The following is a 13,007-nucleotide window of genomic DNA, read 5'->3' on the forward strand; positions in this document are numbered from 1 at the left end:
GTAAGTCTGCAGAGGGATTTGGATAGGTTAAGTGAATGGGCTAGGGTCTGGCAGATGGAATACAATGTTGACAAATGTGAGGTTATCCATTTTGGTAGGAATAACAGCAAACGGGATTATTATTTAAACAATAAAATATTAAAGCATGCCGCTGTGCAGAGAGACCTGGGTGTGCTAGTGCATGAGTCACAGAAAGTTGGTTTACAGGTGCAACAGCTGATTAAGAAGGCAAATGGAATTTTGTCGTTCATTGCTAGAGGGATGGAGTTTAAGACTAGGGAGGTTATGTTGCAATTGTATAAGGTGTTAGTGAGGCCACACCTGGAGTATTGTGTTCAGTTTTGGTCTCCTTACTTGAGAAAGGACATACTGGCACTGGAGGGTGTGCAGAGGAGATTCACTAGGTTAATCCCAGAGCTGAAGGGGTTGGATTATGAGGAGAGGTTGAGTAGACTGGGACTGTACTCGTTGGAATTTAGAAGGATGAGGGGGGATCTTATAGAAACATTTAAAATTATGAAGGGAATAGATAGGATAGATGCGGGCAGGTTGTTTCCACTGGCGGGTGAAAGCAGAACTAGGGGACATAGCCTCAAAATAAGGGGAAGTAGATTTAGGACTGAGTTTAGGAGGAACATCTTCACCCAAAGGGTTGTGAATCTATGGAATTCCTTGCCCAGTGAAGCAGTCGAGGCTCCTTCATTATATGTTTTTAAGGTAAAGATAGATCGTTTTTTGAAGAATAAAGGGAATAAGGGTTATGGTGTTTGGGCCGGAAAGTGGAGCTGAGTACACGAAAGATCAGCCATGATCTCATTGAATGGCGGAGCAGGCTCGAGGGGCCAGATGGCCTACTCCTGCTCCTAGTTCTTATGATCTTATATGTTCCTATATCACCACATAGGGGCTGGTTTAGCACACTGGGCTAAATCACTGGCTTTTAATGCAGACCAAGGCAGGCCAGCAGCACGGTTCAATTCCCATACCAGCCTCCCTGAGCAGGTGCTGGAATGTGGCAACTAGGGGCTTTTCACAGTAACTTCATTGAAGCCTACTCGTGACAATAAGCGATTTTCATTTCATTTCATTTCACATGGTTCCGTGTTAAATGTTGTTTTATAACCGGCCTGTGAAGCACCTTTGGAATATTTTATTCTATTAAAGGTGCTACTGTTGCTGTTGAAAACGAGTGAATAGTTTTTGATCTCTCCCTTTTCCTCTCACCTCCCCAATAAAGAAAAATCTATGATTAACACTTTTGGGGTCATGATGATGTTTTTGACTTTTATAACATTATTTACTGAGAAACATAGAAACTAGGAAGAACAGGCCATTCGGCCCTTGAAAATGAAAATCGTTTATTGTCACAAGTAGGCTTCAAATGAATTTACTGTGAAAAGCCCCTAGTCACCACATTCCGGCGCCTGTTCGGGGAGGCTGGTACTGGATTTGAACCGTGCTGCTGGCCTGCCTTGGCTGCTTTAAAAGCCAGTGATTTAGCCCTGTGCTAAACCAGCCCTTCAAGCCTGCTCCGCCATTGAATGCTGATCCTTGACCTCAGTGCCAGATTCCTGCTTTCTCCCCACAACTCTTGATACCATTAAACTCTAAAAGATTATCTATCTCTTTCTTGAATATATTCAGTGATTTGGCCTCCACTGCCTTCTCGGGTAGAGAATTCCACAGATTCACTATCCTTTGAGTGAAGAAGTCTTTCCTCACCTCAACCCTGTATGTTCCACCCTGTAACCTGAGACTGTGCCCCTCATTCTAGATTCTCCAACCAGGGAAAACATCCTCCCTGCAACTAGTTTGTCCAGCCTGTTAGAATTTTATATGTTTCAATCAGGTTTCTCTCCCATTTTCCTAGAATCCCCACAGTGCGGAAGGAAGCCATTCAGCCCATTGAGTCTGCACCAACTCTCTGAAAGAGTACCCCACCTTGGCCCAATGCCCCGCCCTCTGCTTTGGACACCAAAGGGCAATTTATCTTGGCCAACCCACCTAACCTGCACACCTTTGGCCTGTGGGAGCAAAATGGAGCACCCGGAGGAAACCCACGCAGACATGGGGAGAACGCGCAAACTCCATACTCCGCGTCCTTCTCCCTCTAATGATTGCAGATCCAGTCAAACCAATCACTCCTACAGGACAGTCCCATCAACCCTGATGTTAGCCTAGTGAACCTCGCTGCACCCCCTCTATGGCAAGTATATCCTTTCTTAGGTAAGGAGACCAAAACTGCGCACAATACTCCAGGGCAGGGGTGGGCAAACTACGGCCCGCGGGCCGCATGCGGCCCGCCAAAGGTATTTCTGCGGCCCACCAAGTCATTAAAAAAAAAAATTTTTTTAATTTTTTTTTTTTTTTTTTTAATTTTTTTTAAGGTTAATGGGGGGGGGGCTGTTGGGTTACTTACTGGTATAGGGTGGATACGTTGACTTGAGTAGGGTGATCATTGCTCTGCACAACGTCGAGGGCTGAAGGGCCTGTTCTGTGCTGTACTGTTCTAAGTTCTATATGAGGCGCCCAGAATCAGAACCAGGTGAAGTAATTATTTTACTTAATATACTATGCGGCCCTTTGTGAATTGTGAATTTCTGAATGTGGCCCTTGCACGGAAAAGTTTGCCCACCCCTGCTCCAGGGTATGGTCTCACCTGTATAACAACTGCTAGCCATCCCATTCCTTGCAAATCAGTGGTATTCCAATTAATCATGCATTCATGAATAAAATGTACAAGTATTATAAAATAATTCACAAAGTGCTTCCAAAATCTGCTTCCAGATTCCATTGTCAAAAAAACTCTTAATTTGTTTTCTGCCCCATTCTCTTCCAAATTAATAGCAATGATTGTGCTATTAGCAGACAACACTATAAAGGCAGAACATTGAAAAAGCATACAAACATACGTATTGATAAAATAAAATGAATTGAATTCCACAACAGAAACTAACATAACAGGAATACTGACAGAATTAATGTCAAGTTGAAAAATCTACCTCTCGCTGGAAGAAATTCCAGGCATGGGTTAACCACTGGTACCTGGCCAGACCATAATGAGACATTCGGGTTTTCAACCCAAGCACATCAGACCTTTGTATGGAGACCTAAAACAAAGAACGACGTCTCAGTGACATCATTATAATTAAACAGTGAATTTTAGGACCAGTATGGCAAAGAGCAAAATATCGACCACATAGCACATACCAACACATTTCGGATAGCTTATGATGTCTCCAATAGATTAAGATATATATGAACTAGAAAATATATATATTTCCCAACCAATATTATATAAGCATTAGGTTTAAGACCACATATAAATTAGTCTGTCCTTATGGCATTTATTGATACACGTGCCAGAAAGTTATGTAAATCTAAAGTATGATTGTTGCAGTAAATCCAGTAAGAATGCCCTGAAAATTACAGCTACTTCAGATAATCTATACTATAAATCAACATGCCTTTTCCCACAATCTAGTTTCTTACTGATCCCAAACGTAAGCCTCAATTGCTGGATTTCACAAAAACAGACCTTTTAAAATCACAGCCAAATTTTCTTCTTGCCGAAACGACTCTTCTCAGCTGTTTGCTTTCTGATCCTGATTGACATTAAAATGATCACGCGCGGCCTGTCTTGTGTCACAGGCATAAAGGGCAAAGAAAACAAAGAGCAAGTATCCAACATTTTTCCGACAAAAGGCATATGTTAACACCAACGAAAGCTACACTCTGAAAGCTAAAGTAAACTAATGATGCATTCAAGCAGTAAAATTGTTTTGGGTCACAGAGTGAAAACAATGTCCAGGATTGAATTGGCAAAGTGCATATTTAAGACCATGATTCTCCATACAGGAGGCATTCAATTCCTATGTGTCATCAGCAGAAGGTGCTGCGGGAGAGTCCGCTGACAACTGAGTCACTAATGCTAGTTTTGGGTGTCTCAATCTCATTGTGATCAATTCAAATTCAGTCATGAGAAAAGATCTGTCTGTCCCCCTGGCCTAAACCTGTCTCACTGGGCATGGTTTGGGGAAGATGTAATGGAACAGGAGAAAAAAACAAGTGCCACTTTTGAGTCGTCCTGGGGTGATTCGCTTTCTGCTTTTGCCAGCTTGGACTTGGCATCTGCTCAATAACTCCACCAGATGGCATAAAATGAGAACAGAGGGTTACTGTGTGGGAAACCACAGTGCAAATGCATGCCTGTAACTGTGCGGCATCACCTAGGTACTGCAAGCTGAGGAGTCTTGTAGTAATCCACGGGAGGCAGGAGTTCTGTCACCACACCAATATTTATTTACAATAACGATATTACAGGAGCAGCTACAAACAGTGCTGCTGGCAGTCCAGTCAACTTAAGACTGCTCACAAAGCCTACACAGGTGATTATATGGGGCCCCCTCAATGAGCTATCATTGAGGGAGCTCATACTCCAATTGGCCAACAAATAAAGCCAATTGGAGTTCATTACACCCCTCCCCCCAAGGTCCGAGGAATTCCTGCCAGCTGGCATTCCTCTGAGCTTCTTCCTGCTCCTCATGTCTGGGTCTGTCACCTCTGTGTCGTCCGCCGGGTCGTTCTCCGAAGTGGGCGGGGTGTACCTTATAGGTGCCCGTCTTTTCCTCGACGACCTCCTTGGAAGTTGTTCTTCCTCCTCCTCAGGGAGAGGTGTTGCGGCGGCCTCGTCGAGTGTGTCCATCTCAGACTCTGATGACTGGATGACGGGGTCTGGAGAAATTGCTCGGGGCTGGGGTGTGGGTATCCTTTCCGTCTGGGCTATCCCAGCTTGGGGCGGTCCTGCTTCGCCTGCCTCCAGGTGTGGTTCCGCTGCCCTTATTTGGTCTAGGTGTTTCTTCAGCACCTTACCTCCTATTGAAACCTCATAGGATATGGGCCCTGTTTGGGACTCTACCGTGCCTTTGACCCACGTTGGTCCAGTCCCATAATTCTTGACCCAAACCGGTGCCCCCACCTGGAAATGTCTCTGCTGTCGACTATTATCATGGCCCCTGCGTTGGGCCTCCTGTTGTTTCTCCAATTTCCCCGTTAAATTTGGGAAAAGGAGACTCAGCCTCGTTCACAGCCGCCTTCCCATTAAGAGTTCAGCTGGCGGTATGCCCGTTGTGGAATGCGGTGTGGTCCTGTAATCAAACAGCCAGCGGGAGAGCTTTGTGTCTATTGACGCTGCCGGCTGCTTCTTGAGTCCTGCTTTAAGTGTCTGGACCACTCTCTCTGCCAGGCCGTTGGTCGCTGGATGGTAAGGGGCCGTTTTGATGTGACAGACTCCGTTTTCCTTCAGGAATTTTCCAAATTCCCCACTTGTGAATGCCGTTCCGTTGTCCGACACCAATACCTCCGGAAGTCCATGTGTTGCAAACGAGGCCCTGAGCTTTTCAATTGTCGATGCTGTGCTTGCCGTGTTTACCCGGTGGACGTCCAACCATTTGGAGTGGGCGTCCACTATCACCAAAAACATTGAGCCCATGAAAGGGCCGGCGTGGTCAATATGCAGGCGGGTCCACGGTCTGCCTGGCCATTCCCACGGGTGCAATGGCGCCGCTGGTGGCACTCTTTGCCCCTGTTGGCACTCCTGGCACCGACGTACCAAGGCTGCTATGTCTGTGTCCAAGCCTGGCCACCAAACGTAGCTTCGAGCTAGCATCTTCATTTTAGACACCCCTGGGTGTCCGTGATGTAACTCAGTTAAGATTGCCTGACGGCCCTGAGCTGGGACAATTACCCGGGCTCCCCATAGTAGGATACCGTCTTCTACGGTTATTTGGTCCCTTCTGGTCTGGTCTTTCCAGTTCCCCTGTTAGCAGTAAATGCTTCATCTTGGCTAAAACTGGGTCTTTTTGTGTCCACAACCAAATATGTTGTGCGTCTACTGGTAGGGTGCCCAAAAAATTTAGAGTCATTACTGTCTCCTCTACTTTTGGTATTTGCGGCGGAGTGTCCGGGAGGGGAAGTCTGCTCAAAGCATCTGTGCTCCAGAACGTATCTATATGCCGCCAGTATCAACGCCCAGCATTGGATTCTAGCTGATGCAATCAGGGGTATTGACTTGTCTTCTTTTAATAACCCTAATAACGGCTTATGGTCCGTCACTATGGTGAATTTACGCCCGTACAGATACTGGTGAAAATTTTTTACTGCGAATATCACCGCCAGTCCTTCCTTCTCGATTTGGGCGTACTTCCTCTCAGCCATCGCCAAGGTCCTCGAAGCATAGGCTATTGGCCGTTCTTCCCATTTCCTTCCTCTATGGGCTAAGACGGTTCCTACCCCGTAGGGGGATGCATCACAAGTGACCACCAACTCCTTCCTTGGGTCATAATGCTCTAGGACATTTTCGGATGACAGCTGTTCCTTAATGTCCCTAAATGCTCGGTTTTGGCGGGCGGACCATTTCCATTCTTGCCCCTTTTTTAGTAGCTGGTGGAGGGGTTCTAGGATGGATGCCCTATTTTCAATAAATTTTCCATAATAGGTTACCAACCCTAGAAATGATCGTAACTCCTGGACCGCGGTGGGAGCTGGGGCTTCTTTTATTGCCCTTACTCTGTCTTCTAATGGATGTAAGCCTGACCCGTCTACTTTATATCCCAGGTACGTCACTTGTGGGGCCAGAAAAACACATTTTTCCCTTTTTAGCCGTACGCCTGCCTTTGCGAAACGCCTGAGCACTTCCTCCAGGTTCGTTAAGTGTTCCCTGTTTGTCCTACCCGTGATTAAGACATCGCCCAAATAAATCACCACCTGCGGTAGTCCCTGCAGAATATTTTCCATCGTACGCTGGAATATAGCGCAGGCTGATGACACTCCAAAAGGTAGCCTAGTATAACGAAAAAGGCACTTCAGGGTGTTGATCGTAGCGAACTTCTGGGAGCCCTTGTCCAGTTTTAACTGCAGGTAGGCGTGGCTCATGTCTAGTTTCGTGAACAAAAGCCCACCTGCCAATTTGGCATATAGGTCGTCTATTTTCGGGATTGGGTATTTGTCCAGCAGTGCGTATTTGTTTACTGTCTGTTTGAAATCTCCACAGAGACGTATCGAGCCGTCTGGCTTCAAAATTGGTACCACCGGCGCTGCCCATTCCGAAAATTGTACTGGTCTGATAATGCCGTTGCGCCGTAACCTTTCTATTTCGTCATCTACTTTCTTCCTTAATGCAAAAGGTACCGGTCTGGCCTTACAAAATTTCGGAAGGGCTTCTGGGTCCACGTGCAAAGTTGCTTTGGCGCCTATGCTTTCCCCCAAACCTTCCTGGAAGATCTCCGGGTATTTTTGGAGTACTCCACTCAACTGCCCGCTTCCACTCTGGAAAATTTTCATCCAATCTCATTTTAGGTCTTTCAGCCAGTTCCGTCCAATTAAGCTCGGTCCGGAGCCCTCTACTATCGTCAACGGTAATCTGAGCAATTGTTTCTCATATTCCACAGGTACATGAGTCGTGCCTAGAACTTCCAGGGGTTCCCCCGTGTAGGTTTTAAGTTTCGTCGATGTTTTTGTTAGGGTTAGTGGCTGGAGTCCATCTTTGATTTTTCTAAATGCTGCCACTCCCATTACTGATACGGCCGCACCCGTGTTTATTTCCATTATTGTCGGCCGCCCGTTCACCCGTGGGGTAATCCTAATGGGTTCTGCTTTCTTCGTTGTAATATTATATAATTGTTCCCCTTCGAAGGAGGATGGGGTGTCTAGGTTGTGTACTTCCCTGCGTCCCCACCTGCTATTCCTCTTTTGCCACCTCCTTCTAGGGTTTCTGTCGTTGTTACCCCACTCTGTCTGGTGCCAGAAACGGTCCTTCTCTGTTGGGGGAGCCTCAGCCGGTACTTCCCTCTGTCTCCAGTTAGTCCTGGCAGACTTGGGGGCAGTTCTGGGGTTTTCCTTTTTCCCTCTAGTCCTCAGGTTTTTCCTGAGAGCGGCTATCTGGTAGCAGGACCCGTTGTGGTAGTCCCTCTCACAGGTATCTACCTCCATTGGCGTGCCCTGTAGTTCCTGCGTCCCATTTGCTGCCTTTTCTAGGTACAGTGCGAGCTGTAACGCCTGCCTGCAGTCTAGCTCCGTTTCCGCCAACAGGCGTTTCTGTATTGTGAGGTCGTTTATACCACACACTAACCGGTCCCGAAGCATTTCATTTAGCGTCGGGCTGAACTCACATTTTTCCGCCAGCCTTCTCAGGCGGGTCAAGAAATTTGTGACTGACTCCCTGTCTTCCCGCTTCGCTGTGTAGAATCTGTACCTACGCAAAATGAGGGGTGGTTTTGGGTCGTAGTGCTCTTTCACCAATTCCGTTACTTCTTGGAAAGTTTTCATGTCCGGCGCATTGGGATAAGTCAGACTACGTATAATGGTGAAAGCGAAGGGTCCGCACGCCGACAGCAGGATAAGCCGTCTCCTTTCGTCCGTCAGTATATCATTTGCCCGGAAGAACATAATAAGAACATAAGAACATAAGAACTAGGAGCAGGAGTAGGCCATCTGGCCCCTCGAGCCTGCTCCACCATTCAATGAGATCATGGCTGATCTTTTGTGGACTCAGCTCCACTTTCCGGCCCGAACACCATAACCCTTAATCCCTTTATTCTTCAAAAAACTATCTATCTTTACCTTAAAAACATGTAATGAAGGAGCCTCAACTGCTTCACTGGGCAAGGAATTCCATAGATTCACAACCCTTTGGGTGAAGAAGTTCCTCCTAAACTCAGTCCTAAATCTACTTCCCTTTATTTTGAGGCTATGTCCCCTAGTTCTGCTGTCACCCGCCAATGGAAACAACCTGCTAACAGTGGCCCCCCCAGGCGATTCTCCGGCCCTCGATGGGCCGAGTGGCCGCCCATTTTCGGCGGGACCCGACGGCGTATGTTACAACAGGTACTTACCGGCGGGACCTGGCTCCGCGGGTGGCCTCCGCGGTCCTCGGAGGGGGGAGGGAATCTGGCCCCGGGGGTGTTCCCATGGTGGCCTGGCCTGCGGGTGGGCCTGTGCCATGGGGGCACTGTTCCTCTGCGCCAGCTGGTGTAACGGCATGCGATGGGCGGCGCGGAGATGAACCCTCCTGCGCATACGCTGGGATGATGCCAGCACACTCTGGCGCTCCCGCGCATGCACCAATTCACGCCGGCTGGTGGAGGCCCTTCGCCGCCGGTTGGCATAGCGCCAAGCCCCTTCCGCGCCGACCGGCGTGGCGCAAGCCACTCCAGTGTCGGTCTGGCCCCTGAAGGCCCAAAGGGCGGAATTCTCTGGCCTTCCTGCAGCGCCTCTCTTGGCGGCGGGAGACTGCGCACCATTCGCTGGCGGCGCGATTCTCTGTTCCACCACTGTTGGTGGGAATTCCCATCAAAGCCACCCCACACTGCCGGGCAACCCACGGGCGGGGTGCACTGCCGGCACGGCCAGCGGATCCCGCCGCGTGACTGGCCCGAGAATTCCGAGTTAGCCCTCCGTAAATGAGACGACCATTTTGACACTTTGGTACTGTGGGTTCCAAAGTTTGAGTCTGTCAGGCTGCTTCATGGTCATGGCTAGCAAAGCCAATATTTATTGTCCACCCCTCATTGCTTTTGAGAAGGTCACTTGAACACAGAAAGCTCAACAGTTCAATTCCATCAGTATGAATCTGGCTTGAACCTCGATCTCAGGATTAACTTGCTGCACCAGTGGGTCCTCCAGCAGGTACTTCAGTAAAGTCCTGAGCATTATGTGTCATGTCTATTTTTCATGGAATAAATGGCATTCTGGAGAAGCTTGCAACAAAGGATTTGAATGACTGTCTCACAGTCACCATTGCAGAACAGGGAGCGGTTGTGAGGAGGGGGAGGTTGTGATGAAGAGTCAGATCAGGGGATACATAGAAACAGAGATAGAAAATAGAAGCAGGAGGAGGCCATTTGGCCCTTCGAGCCTGCTTCCCCATTCATTATGATCATGGCCGATTATCAAGTTCAATACCCTGATCCCCCCATATCCCATGATCCCTTTAGCCCCAAGATCTAATTCCTTCTGGAAATTACACAATGTTTTGGCCTCAACTACTTTCTGTGGTGGTGAATTCCACAGATTCACCGCTCTCTGGTGAAGAAATGTAACCTGCCCTCAGTCTTAAAAGGTTTACCCCTCATCCTCAAACCATGACTCTAGTTCTGGACTCCACCACATCGGGGACATTCTTTCTGAATCCACTCTGTCTAATCCTGTTAGAAAGTTTCTTTGAGGTCCCCCGTCACTCTTCTAAACGCCACTGAATGGAAAAGATTAGGAGAGAATATGTTCTTGTGAGTTGTGGTAATGGAAGGTAAGAACTTTTGTTACTCCCAGTCCACAAGCAATGTTGGAAAGCACGTACTGCTAGATCGGGTAGTTACCACCTCCCTTTAGCTGACAACTTTCCTGAGCCAGTGCTTGTTAGGTGAATTGGACATTCTGAATTCTCCCTCGGCATACCCGAACAGGTGCCGGAATGTGGCGACGAGGGGCTTTTCACAGTCACTTCATTGCAGTATTAATGTAAGCCGACTTGTGACAATGATAAAGATTATTATTATTATTGTGGTAAGTTGGGTTTGGATTTCATATTTTTACCAATTTGAAACATCTCTCCCTCGCCCATTCTAGATTCCACCGACCCACTGAATGTATTTGATCAACTTGTATCTGTTAAATAATTAATGTTTTCTATAAAACTTCCAATACTTGATCAAAATAATACAAAGTTATTCAAATAGATGGGGCGGGATTTTCCGCCGATGGGATGCTCCGTTTTGCCGGCAGCCCGGGGGGGGGGGTTCCCGACAGCGTGGGGCTGCCCCAAAATGGGAAACCCCATTGATCGGCCGGTGTAACGGAGAATCCCACCGGCGGGGTGAACCAGAAATGTGGCGCGGCGGGGCAGAGAATCCAGCCCATGTTCTTTGTTAGGGCTGCATGAAGCGGTAGACAAATCCAGTGCTCATGAAATGAAGGGGCAACTAATCAAAAGTGGAAGGCAAGTTTACAAAGTTAATGTAAATTATCACCAAACTTGAGAGATTGTACTTCTTAATCTTAAAAATTCAATAACATGAACATTTCTGCTACTGCTCAGATGAGTGATCTTAAAACATAGAACTGGTAGAGTGCAGAAGGAGACCATTCAGCCCATCGAGTATGTACTGAACCTAGGCGCACTCCGCACCCTATCCCACATGTCACATGATAATATTTAAAATTTGTTGCCATTAGTGGGTATTTTATAGCTAAATGTTGACGGTAGATAAATTCCCCAAGTTAATAGGGAGGGGGTCAAAGGGTTTGGAAGTGCCACAGCTTGGCAAAGAGGGTATGAAGGGCCATGGAGGCAGGTGGAGGGGCATGGCTTGGCATAAGAACGAGGAGAATTTTGGCATTTTGAGTCTGCTCCACCATTCCAGAAGATCTTGGCTCACCTGGTTATGGTCTCAGATCCACTTACCTGACAGCACCTCATGACCTTTGTCCCCCCTGCCGAACAGAACTCTGCCTTAAATAAGTTCAAAACTTGCTGGTTAGAAACTCTGTCCAATCCTTGGACCTACCATTAATCTTTGTAGATTTGTGCAGTGTTTCTTACACTTTAATACCATCCTGAACTTCCATTGGTGATGCATTTTCTCAAAGAGCCTTTCTTTCTACTGTGATAAATCTTTTCAAAGTGTTATTAAATAGCTGCTTAAAAGTCTACGACTCCAACAATACTGTGCTACCTTTTAATCTTGTTTCCCAGTTTGCCTTACCCACAGGGGGCATGTGGGGCCTTGGGGGCGTATGGAGGGGCATAACTTGACATAACAGAGCCTGTGGGGCCATAGGGGTTGTTTGGTGACATACATAGAGGGCATGAGGTGATGGATTGGAGACATGGGGGGATGTGCTGGGGGGAGGGGGGGTCGGCTGGAGGGCCTTTGTTGATTTAACTGGGACAAAGTCCCACAGCACCAAGTTGGGTCCTTCAAATAGGTGTTGTTTTCCCCCCCCCCCCCCCCCCTCCTCCCCACCCCCCAACACACACAATGAAAATTTGGTTCTTGCCGGCACTTTCTCCCAAGGTGGGTGGGCCAAGGCAAGAATTTTCCCGAGTCCCGCCACAAGTCTCGAAGATGAAAATCCAGGTCACCATTTTCCGATGCCGTTTCACCAGCGAATCTCCAAAAGACTACTAAAATCCCTGTCTGTAACTCTGTACAGAGTGCTCATGCAGCATTTGTGGTGATTATTTCTCTTGTTGCCTCAACATATAATGAACAATGATTTGTAAGAAAAGCAATTAACGTTTTGGAAATACAAATTAGAACCATTCACTTTAATTTGCCACTTAAATTACTTTGACATTCCAAATTCCTCACTACTGTCGGCACGAACTCAAATTGTTCAGTCTCATTTAAGCATCACGTCTACACTCTGATATTAAATGTACAATGTTTGTAGTAGATATTTTGCAATGTGTGACATATGTTTTTCATTATATGGCTAATTTGACGAACTGTTCTGACAAGGTGACAGGTTGTTCTGATAAATTGGCGTCGTGTCACGCTAAGGTAGCTTACTCAAGCATTTCTACCTGTTTACAGGGATTTTCTTATTCGTTAATCGAATTGTTGTGAATGCCACAAGTCCTTCGAAAATAAACTCTGGGCGCGATTCTCCCAAAACGGGAGAAATCGTAAGGCTGGCGTCAAACCCGGGCGGGTTTGACGCCAGCGCGCCCCTTCCCGACCGGGAACCGATTCTGGTCCCCGGTCGGGGCTAGCAGCCCGACGCCGCAAGCTCCGGCATCACGGGCTTAACGAATTCCGTTAAGCCCGCTTGCCGGAGTTAGCGCCGGCTGACGCGTCATATGACGTCAGCCGCACATGCGCGGATTGGAAGACTCCAACCCGCGCATGCGCGGATGACGTCATCGTGTATTTGCGCGAAACCCGCGCATGCGCGGGCCGGGTTGCCCTCAGCCGCCCCGCGAATGGATACTGCGGGGCGGCGGAAGG

The 13,007-nt window shown here is 47.7% G+C and overlaps 1 protein-coding gene across 2 annotated transcripts in view; it reads right to left on the reverse strand.

Moving 5' to 3' along the window:
* The window catches only part of tspan12 (tetraspanin 12), a 59,846-nt gene that overhangs the window by 22,430 nt on the left and 24,409 nt on the right, over positions 1 to 13,007 (reverse strand). For both annotated transcript variants that reach the window (XM_038780045.1, XM_038780046.1), the window contains exon 6: positions 3,003 to 3,110. In XM_038780045.1, the coding sequence (XP_038635973.1) occupies positions 3,003 to 3,110 (108 nt within the window). The remainder of the gene's footprint in view (positions 1 to 3,002; positions 3,111 to 13,007) is intronic.

Source organism: Scyliorhinus canicula, chromosome 20, assembly GCF_902713615.1.
Source record: "Scyliorhinus canicula chromosome 20, sScyCan1.1, whole genome shotgun sequence".
NCBI classification, from domain to species: Eukaryota; Metazoa; Chordata; class Chondrichthyes; order Carcharhiniformes; family Scyliorhinidae; genus Scyliorhinus; species Scyliorhinus canicula.